Source organism: Opisthorchis viverrini (assembly GCF_000715545.1).
Source record: "Opisthorchis viverrini unplaced genomic scaffold opera_v5_29, whole genome shotgun sequence".
Lineage (NCBI taxonomy): Eukaryota > Metazoa > Platyhelminthes > Trematoda > Opisthorchiida > Opisthorchiidae > Opisthorchis > Opisthorchis viverrini.
In genome coordinates this window covers 285,058-308,565 of record NW_008751685.1, presented here as the reverse complement: position 1 = coordinate 308,565, position 23,508 = coordinate 285,058, and the positions used below count along the sequence as shown (strand labels likewise).

At 45.7% G+C, this 23,508-nt stretch overlaps 2 protein-coding genes across 2 annotated transcripts in view; one reads left to right on the top strand and one right to left on the bottom strand.

Annotated features, from left to right (window-relative positions):
• Nucleotides 1-213: 213 nt before the first annotated feature.
• T265_02379 (hypothetical protein) lies at nt 214-13,142 on the top strand (the record flags this gene model as incomplete). Its single annotated transcript, XM_009166612.1, has 9 exons — nt 214-692; nt 5,427-5,505; nt 5,559-5,706; nt 5,747-5,790; nt 6,279-6,467; nt 10,073-10,228; nt 10,951-11,220; nt 12,452-12,568; nt 12,957-13,142. 9 exons carry the CDS (start codon nt 589-591, stop codon nt 13,140-13,142), a joined length of 1,293 nt encoding a protein of 430 aa, XP_009164876.1.
• A 1,179-nt stretch (nt 13,143-14,321) lies between these two features.
• T265_02377 (hypothetical protein) overlaps nt 14,322-23,508 on the bottom strand; it is a gene marked incomplete at both ends in the record, with an annotated part of 30,919 nt that continues 21,732 nt past the window's right edge. The window contains 4 exons of the mRNA XM_009166610.1: nt 14,322-14,608; nt 16,742-17,051; nt 20,948-21,118; nt 21,895-22,038. Coding sequence (XP_009164874.1) covers nt 14,430-14,608; nt 16,742-17,051; nt 20,948-21,118; nt 21,895-22,038 — 804 coding nt within the window. The remainder of the gene's footprint in view (nt 14,609-16,741; nt 17,052-20,947; nt 21,119-21,894; nt 22,039-23,508) is intronic.

Sequence of the window (23,508 nt, the reverse complement as noted above, 5' to 3'; positions counted from 1 at the left end):
GTACATAATTAACGTTGTCGAGCTACGATGAGGGAGTGGGCTTTGAGACGGTCGTCACCATAATGTTCTTTTAAGAGAACATCCTCCACTCGGACAACTGTTACTTTTCCACGTTCATCGAATTCTCGAGCGTGAGTAACTGATAAATCTGCCTTCTGACAAGGTATGATTGTGATGTGTCGCTTCGGAGACTGTCTTGGAACCTAAGGGTCTCCCCTTTCGAAATGCAATTTTAGCAGGTCTGTCCGAATTACAGTCGTCTCTGTGGAAACCGATTTTAGCGAGAGAAATTCTCGGAGGCCCTTGTACCTTCGTCCTCAACACTGCTGGTTCAGTATTTACGGCACCTTCATCTGTACAATCGCGTCGAAAGCTGAGTCTGGTTGTTAGTTTGTGTTACGTATATTCAGTCAGTTGATATCAGGTCAATCACGGCTGTCGCGAAAGACTGAGTAAACAGTACTTCTGTATTATACTCAGCTTAATATTTACTCGGTAGTCGGGAATCTCCATATTTTGTTCTGGTCACCTAATAACCCTGAGTAATATTTCCGTGTTATTGTTTTCCCACTTATTTAGTATTCTGCAATGGATATTCCACCAGCAATAAGTGCATATCTTGATGGTAAGATCAATGGAACTCCAGAATTCCAAGCCGAATGGACGGAAATCAAGGATTTTTACGCTAGAAAGTGAGTTTATTTTCCGATTGTCTGATTGCTTGGATTGTTTCCACTGTCAGCGTTCGCCACGTACTTGCTGTCTAACTACGCTCCCAAGTAATGGTTTAACCAGCCTTTATGACGGCCATCGTCGGCCACTGTATCTGAATACATAGGTGATGGAGTCGTTAGGGTCTCGTGTTACATAAACTAGAGGTATGTGGCATTTGCGGTGGTCTACCTTTGTGCGTGAATCTTTTTGTTCAAAACAGGATCAAACAGATGAAAAATGAAAATGATAGTATATCATTCAGCTCTGGCACCCATTCCGTGCGCAGCTGGCGCCTTAACCAGTGAGCTATCCCGAACTAAATGGTATTGGACAAGTTGTAGGAAGTGGCTTCGGTTGATAAAAGTTGGGTCCCTCAAGGCATAGTCATTGAAGATCGTCCGGAGGAGCCCACAACAGAGCGAAACCGCTATTGGGCTGTCGAACGTTTTTCACCAACTGCATAGCTAGTACCGCACCAAGGAAAATTTGGTGAACGTTTTGAAAGGAGTCCTCTAATTTACTACTTAAAGCCTGGTTTAAGAGGTGGGAATGATAAAACTGGAAGATGTAATCGGTATCAAGGCCTTTTTTGCTCACTCAGAGACTTAGATCCACTTGGACAGCTGGATAAATTTCGGTTCATCGGCAACACACGTATCTGTACGTGACGTCACTTCGCGTCCAGTCAGTTTCTGCTGATCGTGTGCATAGCGGTGCTCCGTATTAACCTTAACTCCTAACCACAAGAACCCAATCAAAAGCGGTAACTGTTTGGAGAAAAATAAACGAAGGAAAACTACAGTCCTTCCCCTGGAACTTGAACTGGCCTCGTATAGGATTCATGCCGAAATACTATCTCCTCGTGATACTTCTTTGATATCCACCCTTGAGATAAATGACCGAATTCAACAATCGGCGACTCGCGCGGCCAATGAATGCAGTAGACCTAGGCCGCAGTTGACATCTGCTTTTGTCAAAGTTATCATTGCAGAATTCATCCCAGATAGTGCGTAGGGAGGTTCATCTCTCCAAAGCACCACACATGTAGTGCATCACCATCATCAGCACTGGTAACATTACCAGAAGAGAGCACTCGTGCTTCACTGTTGTACAACTCATCAATTTGAGTGGGTAAAAAAATCCTGGAAAAAAACGATTAGAGATGGCTCAAGTGATTAGAGCCTAAATTTACTGGCCAGAAGCTCCGTGGTTCGAACCGGACCTCTGCCTCTCGACCAAGTTTGGGAAACCTGGCAGTATCACAGCCCTCGTGCTTCTTTCGGGTGGCGTGGCAGCTAGGCATCGGAAGGGTGTTACAGCTGAACGAAAAAATTGTTCGAATAAAGGTTTCTAATAGAAAGAAGGAAAAACGGGGAAAGAAGTGGATCCCAGGACTAACCTACCACAAACATCCTAGTCACCCAAAACTCCAACACTTAATCAGACAACTTGGATAGAAACTGTTAGCATGGACGCCACCTGTATCGGTTGGCCGGTATATCGCTTTTCTGCAGCCAATCACAGGAAGGGTCACATGGGTTCCAACCAAGAAGGCGAACAACTGTACCTAAACTCTTCGTAACATCCCTCATTACCTCCTGCAGTGTCATATTTTGTGCACCTCTAAGTTTCCACTGCTTCGAATTATGTATGGGGAACATAGGCAGACGGAAACTCAGCATGAGTCGCACACAACCAAGTCACCTTAGTTTAGTATGCTGGATGCATTTCTCGGGTGAATTACCTTCTGTTTCGCGAAGCATCATCATCATCGACAGCATGACTTTAGTGTTCAACACCGATGCTTCACTGCCGTACAACCGAAGCACCTGTTTCCTGATAATCTAACGCCGAGTTTGCTGGTTTCAGCTGGTTCCAGCTATAGTTCTGGGCGTCAGTGATCAACGACCTGAAGAGGTCTCATTATCTTCCATCCGAGGTGGTCAAGTCTCGTATGCATACAACGATACAGACCGTACTATTCTCTGGTACATGCGTCCTTTGAAACCTAATGATATTCTTTTTTGATTCAACAAGTAGCGTTAAATGGAAAGCTATTCCGAACTCAGATCTGTGCGTTGATTTCGCTTGTCTGTCCATTCGTCTGCTTTCTCTTTCCAGTTTGTTGTTAATGCCATCATCAAATGCATGTTCCAAAGAAATTTGATCTGAAGTTTGGGATATCATGTAAAGAGGAATTAACCGGTTGGATTATGGGATTGAACTTGACATTTTACAGTCCAGTCGGCTAGATGGGTTTTCTCGATCTGTCCTTTTTAGCATGTGGTTCGTGCCTTCACAACTCGACTTTCTACTGCAAGACGTGTGTAGTGTGATCGGATTCCTAGAAATTTAACCACACTCACTCACTCGTCCCAATTAGGTGTAGATACTATTTTCCGTTTTCATGTAATTAACAAATGTGGGGGGCGAAATGTCCCAAGTGGTGAGAGCGCGAATTTACTGACCGGAAGTCCGNGTTCGAATCCATCTGTGCCTCTCGACTTCTGTCTAGGGCTTGGGCAACCTGGCAGTATCCCAGCCCTCGTGCAACCTTCGAGTTGCATGGCAGATTTACCTATGTGGAGCACATCAGCGTTTGAATCAAACATCAGTTTTACTCGAGGGATTCCCAATTTGGAGCACATCAGCGTTTGAAGTCTGAAATCAAACATCAGTTTTACTCGAGGGATTCTATTGACCGGCATACCTGCTCTAGTGAGACAAAGTTGTAGCGGTGATACAAAGATGATCGGTAATAATTACCATAACTTGCTGACCGTGTGAGCCGCGTGCTGTGAACACCAGGTAAAACGAATTTACAACTAATATTGCAGGGATCCAAACATCCCTTACTCTCTCACAATCCCAAAATCCCCCTAGTGGAGTGGTTCTTCACCGAATGAAAATCACTAAGTTGGCGTTCTAGTGCTATGGACCGTAAGACCAAACCCATCATGGGCACCCGACCGCCTTTACTGCAGCTGGCTGGGCAATTATCAGATTCTCCACGAAGGTCGATGGCTCCTCGAACAAGGCAATCTGAATATNGTTCGAATCCAATCTGTGCCTCTCGACTTCTCCTGTCTAGGCTCGGGCAACCTGGCAGTATCCCAGCCCTCATGCAACCTTCGGGTGGCATGGCAGATCTACCAATTTGGAGCACATCAGCGTTTGAAGTCTGAAATCAAACATCAGTTTTACTCGAGGGATTCTATTGACCGGCATACCTGCTCTAGTGAGGCAAAGTTGTAGCGGTGATACAAAGATGATCGGTAATAATTACCACAACTTGGGGACCGGATGATCCGCGTGCTGTGAACACCAGGTAAAACGAATTTACAACTACTATTGCAGGAATCCAAACATCCCTTACTCTCTCACAATCCCAAAATCCCCCTAGTGGAGTGGTTCTTCACCGAATGAAAATCACTAAGTTGGCGTTCTAGTGCTATGGACCGTAAGACCAAACCCATCATGGGCACCCGACCGCCTTTACTGCAGCTGGCGGGGCAATTATCAGATTCTCCACGAAGGTCGATGGCTCCTCGAACAAGACATGGATAATTATCAGGTCCTTCATGAGGGTCGATGGCTCCTCAAAAAAGACAATCTGAATACGCCTGAGTGTTTGGGTTGATTAAGTACTTCAACAGCTGGCTAGCATGTGAACCAAATGTACAAATCAAGTTCACCTCCGTAAACCGGTCAACAGGCACTTGCTCACTTGACCACAGAACTAATTATCGAGGGTTTGCGCGACCGCTTTCTTCACATTTACTCGGCAAATCCAAATAAGAATTGAGGGTTTCATGCAGCCACGTTTTCGAGATCCGACCACATCCTGCCGTAGGGTTTTGCATTAAGGCAAGGAACTTGAATTCTTGATTTGGTTTACTCATGTGCTAGTTGCATGAGTGGTGACTGTGCTGTGGAATACAAGGTCGATGCACACATTGCCTAAAAGGAATTTCGTTCAGGCTAATGGGGCAGTAAAAATGGCTCAGATCTATTATTTGAGACAGCTGTCCTGATTCGAGAACCTTGAATTTTCAGTTACCAATTTTAGAATATTTCAGCAATGGTCCGACATTAGACTCACTACGTGAAGTTTTAGTGTACATTGAGTGTCGAATTTCCTTCGAATAGTCAGTGTGTTTGAGAGATGTGCTACGCACACTTGACCAACGCCTGTTGATGTAATTCTTTTCGTTCCAAACGGTGCTCATTCGTTATTTTGACCTTCGCCTCCAAGGCTTGGTTGTATGTTCCACTTCCCCGTTTTCCGGTGATCGAAACTGTAGCGGCTAGGACCAATGTGCCCATGGCACACGGTTTATAGCTGATAAATTGGTTGATCGATTGGGGTATTTTGTGCTTGTATACATCTTGTTATTCATCCTTTCTCTGATCACACTCGCATGAAGCCTCCACCTTGTCATTATCTCACTATTTATTGGGGTAATCGCTTTGTCACGATATGGTATTTAGGCCCCAGTCTAACACTACTTAGACCAGTCTGCATCAGACTGATCTGAGATCTATTGTTACCCCGATTGGTTTGGAATCCTGGGTGGTCTCTTCCGTTAGTCAGGCATGTGTTCTCCAGGCAGAATCTATCTCGAATCCTAATGTCCCTAGCCACATGTATTTATGCACTTGGTATACTAATGATTGGAAATTGTTTCATTGCACTTTCCAACACGTTCCAGACTTTGGCATCAACTTACAACGAAACTTCAAGCTTGTCTCAGCCTTCCCAACTTCAAAGCGCAGACGAATTTGATCGAGGTTAGTATTCATTACCAATGTCCTCATAGGCGACCTTGCTGTTCGTTTTGTAGCTCAACGAAGTATTTCTGAATGATTTCAAGAACAAGTACGTTTTTCTTATTTTGAGCGGAACAGACTATAATCTTGTTGCTTCCAGAATCAATCCTCTTGCACTGGCAGAATTGTGCGTCCCAATCAGTGAGCAGCTTGTCGCGAATGGTAAGATTCAGTTTTCTTTCCAGTTCTCTATATTTTGCAGACCCCCAAAAGGGTATCCAGTTCATGGAAGAAATCCGTGACAAGGTATGTGCTACTAGCAAATTGAGTTGGATTTCACTTTTTTCCGGAAAGCAGGCTTTACCATTTTAGGCAACCAGTACGGTCTCGGGTCGTCTAATTTGCTGAGACAAACTGCATCGCGCACGTTGTCCGAAAGTATTTCTCTAGGGGGCGAGATGGCCCGAGTGGTTAGAGTGCGAATTTAATGACCTGAAGGTCCGTGGTTCGAACCCCACCTCTGCATCTCGACTTCCTCTGTTTAGGCTTAGGCAACCTGATGACATTTCATCCCTCGTGCTTCCTTCGGGTGGCATGGAGGCCAGACAGCGGAAGGGTGCCACAGCTGAACGCCTTTTTTAATTCGCTTGTCGAGTGAATTTGATGCAGGAGTAATTGTTCGCTTGTCGAGTGAATTTGATGCAGGAGCTCGAGTTGATCCTGTTAGCAATCTGTTTGCTGAGCTCCAGTTTGCTCATCTGCTAATCAGTTTTCGCTTTCTGCTCTCTTTGCAGCATACACAGAAGTCGAAGGAGGCTGTCATCTTGTGCAACACCACAATCGGAATGATCTATTTGACCACACTGAATGACTTGGCTAACGCACGACAAGTGATCGAAACAACCGGGGCCCAGTTGGAACAACTCGGGGGCGTAACCTGTGTGCACTCACGGTTCTATCAGCTTAGTTCCCGTTACTACCAGGTAAAAAACGACGTTTGTTCTTTGTGAACACTCGCTGTGAGCACGTGATACTTCACGAGTTTCTTCATGGTGTGCATGTTGTTTTCCTATTTCGAGATATGACACCAAAACCATGAGTATCTGGATCTACGATTCCGGGTATTTTTTCTTCAAACATTCTTCTATTCTAGTCTCTCGTTTCAAGGCGATTGTTCTGGTTAGTTGGCACCAAAGGGTGAAGCACTATAATTCTAACCTTTGTGCTCATCAGCAGTGTCAGGAGTTTAAATTAGGCACGCAAACCGAACGTATTCGTATTATTCCACAAGCACATGATGGACTCAACTAAACAGAAGGACAGGTTCATGCTTAAGCGATGTATGCAGGGAGCCGATGGGTCTCCAACAAAGGTCATAGCTGTATTGAACGGTTGATTGGCCTGTCAGAATTTCCTGATCAGGTGACGCTAGTTTCAATCCCAGCATGGCCAAGTATATACACTACTTATAAACACTGGGGCGAGATGGTCCAAGTGGTTAGAGCGCGAATTTACTGACCGGAAGGTCTGTGGTTCGAACCCGGCCTCTGCCTCTCGACTTCCCCTGTCTAGGATTGGGCAACCTGTCAGTACCCGAGCCCTCGTGCATCCATCGGGTAGCATGGCAGCTGGGTGCTACAGCTGAACTACTCTGACTTATGAACTCTAGTAAGAGCGAAACGAAAGTCCAGTGTTCTCAGTAAGACACGAGCTAATCGGAATAGTCATTCCAGAGCAGGAGGGATGACCGTTCAGACCCGGGTGATGTGGGAACAGCTACGGCTACCACAGTTATTCGCGGGTAATTTGGTGATATTAGGGTGAGACATGTTTTGAATTTCCATGAAAACTGCACACTCCGTTAGATCGCCCAACACTACTCAGATTTCTCCTGACATTTTTAGCCCCTGATTGAAAAATGTAACCCGTAAGTCGGTGGAATGGAACAAGGAGCCAGCTGGGATTGTTCGCTCTCCGAAAAGAGACCATCCATCCAGAATCCTTCATCCACACATCCACGGATGGATCTCTGATGGTTAAGTCAGCTATCCTAACGATGTGACCATCGTCACTGGTCTGCGTCGGAAACCCCAGATGTTTGGAATCGGGAAGGTGGAATGTTTTCAAATACCTCAACTGTTCCAACCATACAGTAGATCAAAGAGGTAGCGTCTCGATGAGGCAGTAGTCGCGTACATAAACCTATATTGCATACTTGTATACGAGTTCAAGCGCAAGGTGGAGATTGGTTCAAAAACCAACAGATGGTCTAGGATCTATCAGCGTCTAGTGAACCAAAACCTGAGTACTTATGTAATCCACGTCATCATCAGTGCGTTGCTAGGGAGCGTAGCGATGGGTCGGTAGCCCGCGTCAACCTAGTTGTTGGTCAATTACTCTGGATGCTTGGACCAGTAGCTAACGACTATGTCTATACTGTCTGGATTGAAGAGCGTACGCTGTCTTAGTGTCTTTGGTCTGTTTGAGCTCGATGTAGCTCAATGGTTAAGGTGCAAACGTATTGATCGGAAGGTCATGGGCGCTGCCGTGTAGGCTTGGCTAGCCTGTAAGTATCTCACCTTTCTTGCTACCTTCGGGTGGCATTGCGGCTCGGCACCGAAAGGATGTCACTGCTGAACGGTTATTTTTTCCAATCAGTTTGGCACAGTTCAATGTTTTTTTTATCATATCCTCAGTTTCTAGCAAGTTGTTAACGATAGGACTTGGTTGGGCCACCCCCCGGCATAACGTGTTTCGACGGATTTCATTCGGTTCTCATAAACGGATACATTGCTTTTCCAACGTGCTTACGCTATATATTCTCCGAGCTGGAAGAACCAGGGATTGTGTCGTGCTATACTGCACAAATAATACAAAAATTGGAACAGTTGTGTAGGGTCCACCCCATGAGACTTTGACAGAGCGCTGACTGCGTCATACCATCACCCCGCCTCGCGACTTTCACGCCAATCAAGTGAAAGGTCTTCTCGGTTTTACGCTCTGATGTGAAATGGTAACTGTGTAGGCGCAATTAAATAAATCTTGAGAGATCTCAATAGGTTATCTCCTTCTCGGCTTTACAGTAAAAAGCTCTCTATCGTGGGCTCAGTTGTGGGGCGTTCCAGCCAGCAATGACCCGAAAGATTAGGCCACGACTATCCTGCCAGGTTATCCATGGATATCACCACTGTCAAGCCTAGTTGGCGCGTAGGTAGGAATTTTTCCGGGCTCTAAATTGACGACCTGGTCCGCATAGTCAAGAGTCTGATCAGCTCACAGGCGCTGGAAATTGTTTCCAGTAGCGGTATTTTCATTAACAAAGAGCTTGCCCAGCAAGCATGTCAAGTTGCCGTTAGTGCTTGAGGACTGAAAACTGTCCACGAGGTAAAAAGTGTCCCGTGGTACACGAATGTTCTAATCGGTTCGAGATTTTCGTGGATCCGTGTGAAGTCGGGTGAGTTGTTTTTATCGTGGATAAACCCATAACGCCAGGCAGTATGTCCAAGATTGTTCGCTCCATTATTTCGTCGCTGTTGAATTCCATCGTTCTTGCTGGTCGTTCCCCTCGGAGTTAGTTCGCCAAAACCAGCTGGGAGCGATCATTTGCACACAAGTCGAGTGAAGTGGATTGCAGTTACGGTGGTGTGGTTTCGGTCGGCTCGCATCCCCCAATGGTTTGTCCTTATCCATCTTTGTTGTATTTATCTGCTTAGCTTGTCAGAACGTCTTCCTTTTTGTAATGCACTACTCATAAGGTTGCTGAAAACTCCTCGACCTTATGAGCAGTAGTGCATTACAAAAATATACGTATCGCGAGATCTCGAATACCGTAGCGACTGAAACATGAGGCGGTCTGGTGCAGCACATTCAGTTGCCTGGAAACATCAAAACCGAGAGATTCAGCTGGGTTCCAGGTGAGTCTCTCGAAAAACCAAATTAGTTTGCAAAAAAAGTGCATATTCGCTAGTCTTCCTTTTTAATTTGAACTTCGATCGTAAACGGCACGACAACATCAGGCACAATGAGAAGATGGTGCGCGTTAGGGGAATGCCATAATCATTCCGTTTTAGACCTTGATGAAACATGTTTATTTGAATGGACGTTATGACCACGTGACAGCTCACACTGTCGTCCAGAGGTGTGTCACCGCCAAATCTCCATAAGTCCAACGTGGTTCTTACTCTAAGCTCTTGGATTGCGTTGCTGACCTTCAACTAGTTACAAGAGTTCGTGTCAAATTGGAGAACAGACCTGTTAATGAGAGCTGGCACCCTTATTTCGGCATTGTGATATGCCCTTTTAACTTTTAATTTTACGTTGTCACACTTTCTGGGATTGTCCATGAATCATCTAGACTTGTGCTTCTCCCAAGATATCAGCTAACTTATACCAAGGTTACGCTCCTGCATGCATCGACTGGCATTTGACTTACTGCCCAGATTCCCCGAGGTTTAATCACTATACGTCCAGTTTTTGTTCACTGTTCAGAAGCTGCCAAAAACTGACTTATTTGGGAACTATTCGTGGTGATCCTGATCGAAAAAAAACAAATCTCCTATGCCTGTTTGTGCCCATTTCTTGTCTACAGGTAACGGCACAGCACGCGGACTATCATCGCGAAGCTCTCCGATTCCTTGGTTGTGTCAACTTGTCAGATTTGAGCCGCGAGGAACAACACGCCTGGGCTTTTTCGGTCGGGTTGGCAGCCATCTTGGGAGAAGGCGTCTATAATTTTGGGGAGTTGGTAAGTTCAGTGAAATTGGATTAGTTTTCTGTCGATATCGCTAGTCTGGGAAGATCAAACGAGAATAGCCGATAAATCTATTGAATCGCAAATTGCTGTGAAAAAGGTCCTTTTCATTCTAACTTTTTGACTAGCATGTTAAAACTCAGTTGGCGCACTCATCATTTTGATGGACGATTTTCGTCACATCCCGTAGAAATCGGACGAGATGTACCAGTTATCAAGAGCTATCATTCCATACACAGATCGTTACGTACCAGTCCTTACGTCCTTATGTTCTGACATCGCTCGGTGTAAGCCCACGTTTAGCCTACTCGGCACAGAACTCCGAGACTCATGCTTTTTCGCGAGCTTTATCTAACTACCCTGTCGCGAAGAGACTGGACCTTACTGTGGTGTGGCAGTTTGTGTACCTCGGCGACCCATTGAGCTATACTGGGGGTTGTCCGCTCGACACTCATACCAGATTGGTCCATGGGTAGAGGTCTGATGAACACACACACCTGGCCCTCCAGGTTGCGGGTTGAAACATGTATGGCGACGTGTTCCGTAAAAATGTTAATGTACTTGCATTTCCAGCCCAACCAGCTGCCTTGCGGTTAGGCTTTTGGGCCAAAGGCTTTGGTTGAGGACCCTAATTGTCCTTCTGTCCAGGTGTGAGCGCCCTGGCAACTAACAATACTCTCATGCCACATCATTTTCTTATGTTTTTTAACCGAAAGCTCACGCACGACGTACTAAACAGCCTTCTGGACACACCGGATGCTTGGCTTATCGATCTCCTGAACGCCTTCAACCGTGGTGACATCAGTCAACTGGAGGCACTTCGTAGCCAGTGGAGCACCCAGGCTGATCTGGTTGCTGCCGAATCTCGTCTAAAGGATAAAGTTACTCTGCTCTGCTTGGCTGAGATGATTTTCCGGCGACCGCCGAACAAGCGAACTTTGACTTTTGCTGAGATCACGGCGGCCACCAGGGTGCCAGAAGACCAGGTAAGGGTTTTTACATCACCGCGATTAATCCTCTTATGTATGACAGCGAGGCGTCGGTGTTGAATCGGTTATGGTAATTGTTGTGAAGCCGTACATATTCCAAATTAGAAATGCATAACGATAGATCGTTAACTCACCCGAAGACAAGTTGAACATTCCCAAAGTACTAACTCGACGTTTCCTTTATATCATATGTTCCTGTCCTGCGAAAGTTACTTTTTTACCAGCTTTGATTCCTGTGGATGGTGTGCAATCCCATGCATCGACCTCGGCCTTCACAGTTGATGTCCAGGTCCCCGGCTGCCTCCCCTATGCAACAGCGTCATCTTGAACACGGCGATGAAAAGTGGCTGTTTTATCATCTCGATCAGGTTTGCGGTGGCATTTAAGGTAGACGAATTCAAGACGGTATCGGAAGTCAGAAACGGATTGCCGGTATGCACTTTATTAGGAAATAGATGGGAATATTTTAGGATGGTTGTGACAGAACAACGGGTTGAGAATCGTCAGTCTGGATGTTGCTGCTAGCATTCTCGGGGTAACGGGTTGAGAATCGTCAGAAGACCACCTCGGTCTGGATGTTGCTGCTAGCATTCTCGGGGTGCAGCTGCTCTTTGCTCGCTTACCCACTTCTCAGGTTTTGTTGATCCATATTCTGATTTTCAATCGTCGAAATGCATTAGCCTTGGTCCGTACACGTATGCCCAGCTCGCTATGGCTCATTGGTTAAGATGCGAACTTACTGACCGTGGTTTGAACTCGAACTCTGCATCTCTACGGGTCTTGGGCACCCTGTCGATCCTCATTCCTCCTTCAAGTGGCATCGCAGCTAGGCACCGAAATGGTGCTACAGCTGAAGAATATGAGTACGCCGGAACCAGCTTTGGCGATAGAACCGCTCACACCAATTACATTGTACCACTGTTTGTGATGATTTCGATTCGCTGTTCGATAATCTGAGCTAGAGTCACGTAATCTGTTTGATCTTATTGGACAGATACCAAGGCAAACAAGCTACAAAAATGGTGCGTGCATCGCAGTGCAGTTAAAACATCTGATAGATAACATGTTCCGTCATTCGGGTGGGAAATTTTTTTTGGCCGGATTCCATGGATGGTGTAGTTGTGCCACAAGTTGTGTGTGGCATGCAAACACAATTCACAGTAAGAAATCTGAATGCGTCGACGTGGACCGGTACTTGCTAACGCTTCGTTATTCCACATCCTTTTAGGTTGAATTGTTCGTAATGCGTGCTATGTCACTGGGTTTGATCAAAGGACGGATCGACGAGGTGAATCACTCAGTATCAATAAGCTGGCTGAAGCCACGAGTCCTTGATCGGGAGCAGGTAAGTTCGTAGAGTGATTCAACTAGTGCATCCATTCTTGTTTTTCGGTGTCGAATTCATTTTTCCTATAAGCGTCTGTCGACAAGTGAAATAAAACTCCTTTTAGGTGACTGGCTCCCAGATACTGATGTTCGTGGCGGAGCAATGATTAGTGGAGAACCGTTTCACTCGGAAATAAGCAACCGGTCACTTTTAGCCGCTTCAGAAACGCGACTAACATGCTCGTTTTTTTTAGAGGATTAAGCATGCTTGTTGGTTGTAGCCTGACATTCAGGATATACATAGACCGGTCGATTTCCGGCTTCCCCTTATACGTTACCGATGGCTTCGTCCATTAGCCGTTGCTGGACGCCCAGATTTATTAACTCGACTGCAGATGAAATCCTAGTTTCCGCCATCTTTAAGAGCACTTCTGACTGCGATCCGTAGTGTTTCCGGTTCGCATTCTGATGATCTAATCGATGACTTCTTTCTTCAGATTGGAAGCATGCGTGCTCGGTTGAACGAGTGGTGCAATTCCGTGTCCGACACCAAGAACCTTGTGGAAGTGAACGCAAAGGCCATTTTGGCATAACCTCATCGCCGACTAATTTCCGGTTATCGGCTTTCTGTGAATTACACATCTCATGTTTCATCTGATATATTTGTACCCCTGCTCTGTCTATCTGGGCTGGTATATTGAACCAAATTTCCACTGATTATCGGGGGCTAATGCTGGCAGCCAACGAATATTTTTGTGGTTTCAGTGCACGAAGCGATGGGGCTGGTTTTATTTGTGGTAAAGGAGAGCCCAACGGAGCGAGCACTCAAGCTCGCATAGAGAGTTCAAAATTTCGAGTCAGATTGGCACGCGCACACCAGACGCGGGAGCCACAGCATGAACGAATAGAGTTGTCATGGAATCTCGCAAGCCCTAGGAGCAGTGCACTGATGGGCCACCTTATTCTCTGGGTCTTTGAGTTGTTCGTAGTTCCCAGTGGCCATGTTCGGTATGTCGATGTGCACTGCGGTTTACGACATTCCTATTGAGCCTTCGAAAGTGACTGGCGTGGCACGTTTGTAGGCGTGTTGTCTGTACGGTAGGATACAGTCGCCAGTACTCAGCATTGTTGGAGACCTTGGAGAATCAATACCGAGTCTGTCGTGCATGTGTATGCTTATGTTGTTTTCAAGTTATGTGTGGAGGCTTCTGATTACAGAACGCCTAACCGATCAGTTTATTGACTCTCTGGTGCATATTTCTTGCTCGCTTCGGTATCATACGCATGTTTTGGATCATGCTGGTACGACCTACGCTGGAGAGAAAAGGTTCGATCAAAGTATGCGTTTGGGGATGAACGTGTGAACTTTAAGTTGGACAGTGGATTTTGATAGGATGGGACCTGTCGGCTTTTCGAATGGCGATTCCCGTACGGAACACGTCTAGGCCTGGAAACAGCCAGTCAATCCATGGCCTTTCAGTGTCAGACCTATGCTCAACCCCAACGTTTCGAATGTGTTTGAATTCATATCACACGCCACGCCCACTATTGTTAGTGGAGGCCAACCGGGTACTTTTATCTCTACGACCTTCGCACGATTTATGTAGTCTTATTGGTGTCGGATAGGAAAAGCCGCACTATTGAAACGCGACTTTGACCACAGGAAGACCGCTCTGTAGTTTATTCCCCCGAAGCCCTAACGTATTCAGTCAAACCTGTACCAGTCGCCGAATGCGGAAACAGGATACAGTTGAAAGCAAAAAAAAACAGCTTCACGGACTTTGTTTTGAAGTATTCAAAGAAGACAATGAACAAAATACAATGAAGGAGTGTTTTATGTACAGATCATCGTGAGGGGGGGGGGGTAGGAGAATGGTGGGTCACTGTACTGAACAGTCTATTTTTCCGCCTAGATGGTCTGCATACCGATCGGCCAATTTTTGTCGCAATCCAATTAGCGTCTGCTTGGCGTCCTGTACACAGTGGATGTCCTCATCTGCCAGACTATCGTCAAAGTCGATATCAATAGTCGGCAACAAACATGGATTGGTAGGTAGGTCTGATAAAAAAGCGAAATGGGTTTAGGTAATTCAGATAGGCAATAAACTTATTTCTATGGAGGCGATACTCTCAGATTAAGGGTCGTCTCATGCAAAGCTTGGGACCTTTAAAATAGTGTTGCTGTTTTGTTGCCATCATTCCGAGCCCATACTCGTAACATTAATTTCTCGGGTTGGGACAATACAGCATTGCCTAGCGTTCGTGCTTAATTCTACAGAGAAATCACATGAGAAACAAGCGCTGCAGTAACTTGGTACCGTCCGTTCGCGAGTTTCCGAGTAAGGCGCACTAGAGATACGCTTCATAGCTACAATAGTTGTGAGAGTCATTGTAGTGAATCCCATAAAATCTGAGTCGAACAAGTGACTTCAAGTCCCGCGGTACAGCTCGAACCAACTTACAGTTCGACGCTTCGACGGTGTACAAATGAGAACTGATCCGGATTGTCACAGGCTCTAGACATCAAAAATATAGGATAAAAAATCAGGTTTATAAAGAAGAAAATATTGGACAGACGAGGCGGTTTATGGATGGATCTTTAGCACTAAAATTCGCAGATCTCATGAAGCAGCATGGCTGAGGCCGGTTGTTGGAACTCCATGCATTTCCTAATCCAAAGCAGACTTCGATAAACAGGACACGACAAGGCGGAATATGACCTGGCATACGAAGAACGAGGCCGAACCAAGAACCAATCCGCAAGGGAGGATGTTAGACAGACCTTCCCTGGAGTCAGGGACTCAAAAGTCCGGGCAGTGGGATATTTACTCGAGGACATCAAGAGTCGGACACGTAATCGTGACTTGCAGTTAACCGAGGACTTGCACCACTTTTTTTCTAGAAGTCAAGGTTTCCTTGCTCAATTTGCTTCGAAAAATGCACGTCCTAGAATACAATGACTGCTCATCGGACAGGAATCGCTTATCAATGCCAGATGCGCGAACGTTCACATAGAACACGATACATACGAAGCAGATTAGGTAACTAGCTTGACTTTGAAGTTTATCATATCCCACTTCCGTATTTTTCATTCTAACCATGGAGGTGGAAAGTGGTATCGTGCTACAAGTAACAGAAAACACAAGACACCGAGAAGTGGTAAGCTCAGGCAGGCAAAACACTTATTAGTTGATGCGTTTTTAGATATACACCGCCTAGGGCTATCGAGGAAGGCAATGAGATGTTTGAAACCACACAGTTCAGTCAGTTTGGTCGTCCGGGTAACACGGGCTCGAGAGAGTACAATGGTTATCAAAATGCAAGCCCAACAAACGACACGTAATTTCACTCCAAGCCTGGAAGTTGTTCGTCAGGGTTCATTCAAGGTCAAACCACAATGAGCACAGGATTGCTGCAACTTTTCCAAGTTTCGATTCGTCAGTAGGCGTGTTTGGACCTCACTCATCCAACATACGCAAAAATGGGATCTCTACAAGCACACAAATCGCGGTCCGTTATTTTTGCAAAACATTGCTTTTGGACCCTTCCATAGTTTCGCTGGGGAGCCCCAAACATGCTTGAACGCACCTTGTTTTGCAAGACACAGGTCCTGACCACAAATCGACTGTCGAGAACACATGAGACCAGGTGATTATTGGACAACAACAACAATGAAAGTAGTGAGAGCGAATGTCAAACGATTTGACAGCTGACGAATCGGGCAATGAGTATTTCATTAGTTCGTGTTTAAAGTCCGGAACTTCCATTCCCTCACCCGCTAGTTGGGAATTTCCCAGGTGAGGACCGCTGCTGTAGGCTGTCTTAATACTTTGAACTTGTGCTAAGGACCGGCAGGCTTGCTACAAACTTTTCTCCAACACCCTATTTCTGTCCGGACTCCACTCCACTCAGGCATCTTGAACCGGTTCTGCCTCATTTCTACTGCTTTTATAACTGAACGACTGAATTGATGTCGCACTCCAATAGTGCTGTTGGAAAAACACTACGGCGTACGCAGCTTCTTCCACTAAGCTAGCTTTAAAAATACATCATGGGTAGAAATGCTCAAACCCTTCCTTTGTGATCAAACCATCTCCGAAGGTACACTTCACAAATTCCCGACTGACTTACACACCCGTGCGAAATTTCGAAAAGTTTACCAGAATCAACGGGACAAATTAACTCAACTTACCCTTGTTGCACTCTGAGGGTTTGCGATCCGTGGGAGATAACTTTGTCTCCTCGTTTTCGCGTAGTGAAGGATAACAGTCGGCTGGTGTTTGCGGTTGAAAAAGCAATGAGGACAAATCCAATTTCTCACCGGAAGCCAGTCGACACAGGTGGTCCGACAGACAGACCGCTTCACGGACACTCGCCTTGAGGTCATGCAGAAAGCGTATGCGCCTGCGTCCACCGGTGGAGCGCCATGCTTCGACCGCCTTGGAGAGGCTGGAGTGCGTGCAAAGCAAACGATCGAGGAGATCTTGCTTTTCTGCGTTCAGCTAGGAGGAGGAAGGGTAGTCGGGAAATGTAGTATCCGTCCACAGATTAAGAAAAACACAAACCAAAGAAGTAAGAGACAGTTTCAATGAAACCACGTTTTATTCTTGTTTGCAAGCAGCACTCGTTTGGGGACTGAACACCCCAGACTTTTATGAAGGGCGGTCTCGTTTCCTGTCGTTCGAAATGCAGTTAACCAAACGAAAATCAGACACGTTGAGTGTTGGCCCATCGATGTTACTTCAACTTTGTGATTACGAAATCCATCCGGAAAATTCATGAGAAACAAAAACAAGTGACTCATTATGAGAGGTTGCACGCCTGACGAATGGCTCGGCCCTCTGCGCCAGCCCTTACTGTGGCTCTAAATAGTGGTTTACGTGCGACGATGGTCACATTCAGGTATACCGCTTGAATAGATCCTTGCCGGACCAGATGGAAAACAAGTGGGTGCGGTTGGGGAAAGTTGTCTATCAGACAGTTAATACGGTAATTTCGTGTGATATATGTTCACGTTACTCGGCGCATGGATACCATGCCGCCTGAAGACAGCTAATGATGGGCTGAGTTACCTCAAACCTAGAAGCGACTGATAGGTTAGGATCTCTCTCGGTCAGTAACTAGCGTCACTCATGTGGCATTTTGTGTGACGTAGTTGAGTGCGCAAAAACTAGAATTACACGTTGGAAGAGTAAGTCGAACAGTGATAATGCCACGCCACGTGTCCTGGGAAACAGACCTTCTCAACGGCAACACCTACTTTCGCAGAGGCTCCCGTGGAGCAGGACGCAAGGGAGGATCGTCCTTTCGTTACCCCACTTCCTGATAATGGTAGTTAAAAGCTGGTTGCTCGATCCGTTGAACTGGTTGTGAGAAGGATTACTCGTTTGATAACCAAGAGCACCACTTTAAAATAGTTAAACTCATGAATTAGAGACCATTTTTCGTGAACAACATATCAAGAAAGCTGCATCATGCAAAGACAGCCGTGACGTTGTTCACTGGGCTGTTCGTTGTAGTAATCAACAGCTCCACTGTTGGTAATCGTCGTGGATGACTGGGGATACTTTTAGCCACATGGGTTATTTCACTAGTTTTGTGTTCATAGGTCGACAAACTACCATGACATAACTGGCCATTTCCAGCCAAAAGTGTATGCCACTGTTGACTCCGACACGTGGCATCATCTCTATTTTCAGACTATTCGGGCCACATGGTCGATTATCCTTGGATATCAGCTCACTTTAGACCGCTAAAAAACGCCCGTGCTCGAAGAAAAGTGACTTTCCATACAGTCTTTCTGTGATTAGTACCGTGCGGTGGTTGCTGTGATCTCCTTTCGATCTGCAATAATGCCAGCCTGACCCATATCTAGGAAGTGTATGATCAACAGGCACATGACTTTCTGGTCGATACGGCTGTTCGAAACCGTACTTTCACATTCGTATTATCGTACTCCGAGAACGCTTTGGTTCTTGAGAGTTTTCACGCGATGGAAATGGGCGGTTTACGACCCGCAAGGATCACTGTTTTTCTACCACGTTGAAGCGTTCTGGGGTTACACTCAGTATTTCGTTCTCTGCGACTCCTATGGCCTACTCGTCTGTCTTATTGAATTAATACTGTTTACGAACCCGAACTTTTACGTCGGGTGATAGTTAACCGAAACAAGAGTTTCTGTGACGGGATGCCTTATCTGCTTAAATACGTTTTGTTGATTCTCGAAATGCACTAATTTGCACATCAAGTTGATCATCACGAGAGACCCAACTGAATCTCTCATTTAAGATATTCTTCAATTCAGTGTGCTCCATAAAGTCCGCTTGCTGTGACACGCGAGATATCGGAGCTCATACATGAAACTAACTACTCATAAGATTGTCGCAGAGTGTTCAGAAACCTTACAAAAAGTCACCATCCCAACACATACTCTTGTGCGTTAGGGAACGAGTCTGACGAAAGATATCCGCTAGTTTTGATGGAAATCGGTTGGGATACTTGACCATCCCGCTAAATCCGAAAGTTAGCCCGGTATACTTTCAGATGGGCGTTTGCGGATTGCACAACTTTTTCCTATGAATGTCAGACGAACACCTTGTTCAACGCAACGATTTGGAGAGCGACTTAATTTGTATCCCAATAATCCGTCATATTATTACCTGATCAACAATGCAGATCGCGTCTGGAAATTCTCTACCGTGCCAAATAACAGTTCCTGGAATAATTCACTGGACACCGTCAAATATAATGGAAGGCGGTCCATCAGAACCGACCAGAACGGTGTGCTACATGTAGTGAGATAACTTGAGTGATGGTCGTCGAACCACAGCTGCCAGAAAGCAGACGACAGATGTGATTTGCTGAATAGGAAGTGTTCATGAAGCAAACGGCTTAGGATCGATGCAAAGTTGTGGTTCGCCAGGTTTCTTCAGAACTGCTGCTTGAACACCGAGCTCCTTTGGGCGAATCAGACTCAGTCGCTCTTTTCTGTTGGGACGGGTTTAAGATTGAGGAACCGCAGGTGAATCGCAGTCAGCTTCACTATGACAGATGTTGACACATTGGTTAAATGATAATTTACAGCAATTCCACCGTGATATTCTGATCATAAGAATCGGGGCTTTCCTCAAATGAACGCAAAAGTTGTAGAACTCTACAAGACCCTTCAAAGCCAGCACACTTTGGTCGGTATTCTACTCTGGCAACTGATTTCGGGGGAAAGACTGCGATCACGGTTGCCGGATCTCTAAGGTTTGCCCTTCCCAGCGTCATTCCCAACTGAATTCCGAAACAATGCAAGCTAACGTTATTTGTAACTCGTGCGCCTACCTGATGAGCCTCAAGAATGGCGAAACCGGTCGTGGATTGTCGAAGTTTTCAGCAGACTTGTGAGTAGTTTCCTTCATGAAAATATACTGCGATATTTCGAATATCGTGCCAACTGAAACATGAGGCGGCCTATGTGCAGCACATTCAGTTGAAGAATATCATAAACGAGAGATTCAGTTGAGTCTCTCGTGGAAACCAAATTGATTTGCAAATGAGTGTATTTCTCGAAAACAGTCCCATTTGGGTTCGAGTAGAACATAAAGTTGATGGGAACTCGGGGACTACGCCTACCTGACAAGCCGTTTAAATGAGCATCAAATGACTATTCAGAAGGCGTTGCCAGCACCAGGAGATGTCGGCAGGGTTTCTGATGCAGGACATGAATAAGACTGCCTTGTCCACTTGGCTTTGTACAATCCAATGCGTTTTTCACAAGTTTTTGACACTCTCGTTCTGGTTTTTACTCTTCTCCACGTATGATATTCAGCCGTCATTCTGCTTCATGTTTAGGACTGTGACAGCAGGGACTATAGCACTTAGGGAGACAGCATACCCCATAAGTTAATACTACCAAAACATGGACTAAAGTTCTGTCTGAAGTTTCTCTATGAATCCGCCCAAATGAATGTATAAGTACGAAGGCAATCAAAATGAGAAACAGTTGGTTAAAATTGAGGGAGAGATTAAAAAAACTAGTGGGTCTAACTAGATAAACCCTGTTGTAGCCGTTGAGGAAACAACCCAAATGAGCTGGACAAAAAGGTGTCATGAAACCCAGTAATGCCCTCCCACAATACGAATCATTGGACTGGAGAAGTGAGTGAAGAGAACAAATCCAAACGCAAGTGAAAATATAGGAACACATAGCGCGAATTTCTGCGAAAGAAAGCGAACAGAGGAACGCAAGACGAGGGATGCTGACAGATCGCACAACGGTGTACTGATTTCGACAAGTGTCAACATACTTTGCTAATGTACTCCTTCAGCTGGTTTAAAGCGAACAAACGCAAGACGAGGGATGCTGACAGATCGCACAACGGTGTACTGATTTCGACAAGTGTCAACATACTTTGCTAATGTACTCCTTCAGCTGGTTTATCTCAGATTTGCGACTGGATAAGGTTGCTTTCAATCCGGCAACTGTAGCCTCCTCACGGGCCAGTTGCTCCTCAAACTGTCGTTTCTCCATCTTCTGTCGCGCTGCAAGCCCTTCGGCCCGGTGTGTTTCAGCCTCGAGAAGCTAAAACACAAACAAAGGGATGTTGCAGCGTAGAGATCATGAGGTGAGATGTGACATTTCCAGGAAAGGCATATCTCAATTGACCCCCTAAAAGCTGAATAAAAATAGACCTTTCGTAAATTATGAAAGCTTACACATGAAGCGCTTTAGTCAGTGTTGTCACGGCTGGATTATTGCCGATTACAATGATAGACAACTCAAGTACCGACGGGATACGGATCCAATACGATTTCGCTTTGAATTGAAAGTGTCTTGAACTCCGAAAACATTAACTATAGTATAATTATAGCAGACAGTTAAGCATGTTCGCCCATAAATTTTCCAGCACACCCCCATACAGCGACCACCCCAGAGAAGGAATAATGATCGCGCTGAGTTTTGCATAACCTTTAACCTTGCTTCCTGGAGAGGACAAATGGGGTGACCATGGTTCGGGTTGATTGGAGGAACGGGTGAAAGAACAGCCATGGGTCGTTTGGTTTCAAATGTTACTAAAATCAAGAGATCCATGCAAAGTGTTGTGAATCTTCCAAAGAGTAATCCTACAAGATAGTCCGCCACTGGGAGGAAAGACGGTATTGGTCTCTTCAAAGGTGTGCTGTTTCCAAGAGGTATTTACCATCCATTATGGTTGATCGCTGACGGTGCAGTACAATCCTCGGGGGAGTGGCTTCTATTCACACAGGGTCTCTCTTGGGATATTTAGCACAGATGCTTGCAGCTGTGGAAAAAGTATAGTGTTCTGGCAGAGCACAATCATGTCCACAGAACCTCACCTTCTTGGCTTGTTCAAATGCAGTCCTATAGCGGTCCACTTCGAATCTCAAATCCTCCACGAATTCTGGTGTGACACGAGTGGACTTGAGCCCCAGATCGACTGACGGGTTACCACCATTGGAAGGTGTCTTGATTTGAAGTCGCTAGCACACATGAAAGGGCAGATAAGATAACAAAAGAGAGGAGCATACGTGAACACGGAGTGAAAACTATCCACCAGGTTTTACGGAACTCGTTTTTTTCAAAATTCACACAAAGTAAGTTACTTTATGTGGTTAAAGTCGCTATATTCAATCTGGGAAACTATAGTAACACAGAAACAAGTGTTTGGATATTTCTACTCCAGCTCTTTGGCGTGCACCGTCAGTAGTTCATGAGTAGTGTGTATCATTCCACAAAGTGACATGTACATGTAGCGCACGCTTCCCCAAAGTGCGATTACACCGATGGGTTCTACTGCGCGGTTAACTTCACCCATTAATGGAATTTGGACGAATCGACAGAGTGAAACTCTGTGCATTTGAAAACATTCATATGGAATGTAAGTCGAGGGCTATGTGGTGACGAGTTGATTAGTATGAACAACATGGAAGATAAAGATCTAGAAAAGGCAAAGCCTAAGGTGAGTCGGAGCACTCAAAGCCCACCGAATCAGCTCGGCAGCGTGATCTCAACACAGAACACATTGCCAGGAGCATCAAACAATGCGGCTGCCGCGCTCTGTCAAGCAGGCAACGTTCTGCTTTGTACGTAACCCAGTTACCATCTGCGCAGAAATGTCTGCAGCATATCTGCGCCCGGCTGAGGACATTTCCGCGGCGTCCGCGGATAACTCCACAATATCTGCACACTGCTGCATCCGGGTACAGATCCTGTGCGGAAATGAAACAAGTTTCCGGACCCAGTCCACAATGGGGTGCGAAAATAGTGCAGACGTTTCCGTACCCAAGTGCGGAAAATCCGTACTCAGGACTCCGCGGATACACAATATCTGCACACTGCTGCATCCGGGTACAGATCCTGTGCGGAAATGAAACAAGTTTCCGGACCCAGTCCACAATGGATGGGGAAAATAGTGCAGACGTTTCCGTACCCAAGTGCGGAAAATCCGTACTCAGGACCGGAGTTGCTGCATCCAGTCCGCACCTAGCTAAAGTCGTCCGATGCGCGAATATAGCCCATCATATGCATTTATTTCTTTCTCTAGTACGATTCGCTAACTTCCTAAACACCACGCTCCCGTGCCGTGATAACCCATCTACCCCCACACAATTCCTCAGCGTATTGCCTTCCAGAACATAAATAAGCGCTTTCAAGTACAAATATCTTTATGAATGAGTTTCAAAAAAATACCAGGGGAGAATCATTTGTCACTCTTGGTGGATCTCTGCAGGCGTTCCCGAACTTTCCGCCGTTCGTTTTCCAGCCAGCGATGAACGATTTTCTTTATTTGCCGTAGATTTGTGTTCGGAAATTTCTCAGTTGTCCCGTGTGTAATGAAAAAGATAGGTATAAAATTTCATCCAGACACTTGTTCAATTAACTAAATATAAAGTAACCATTAAATACTTACAAATAAGTCCTTGGGCCAGCCTGGTTGACCCGAAGGGTTC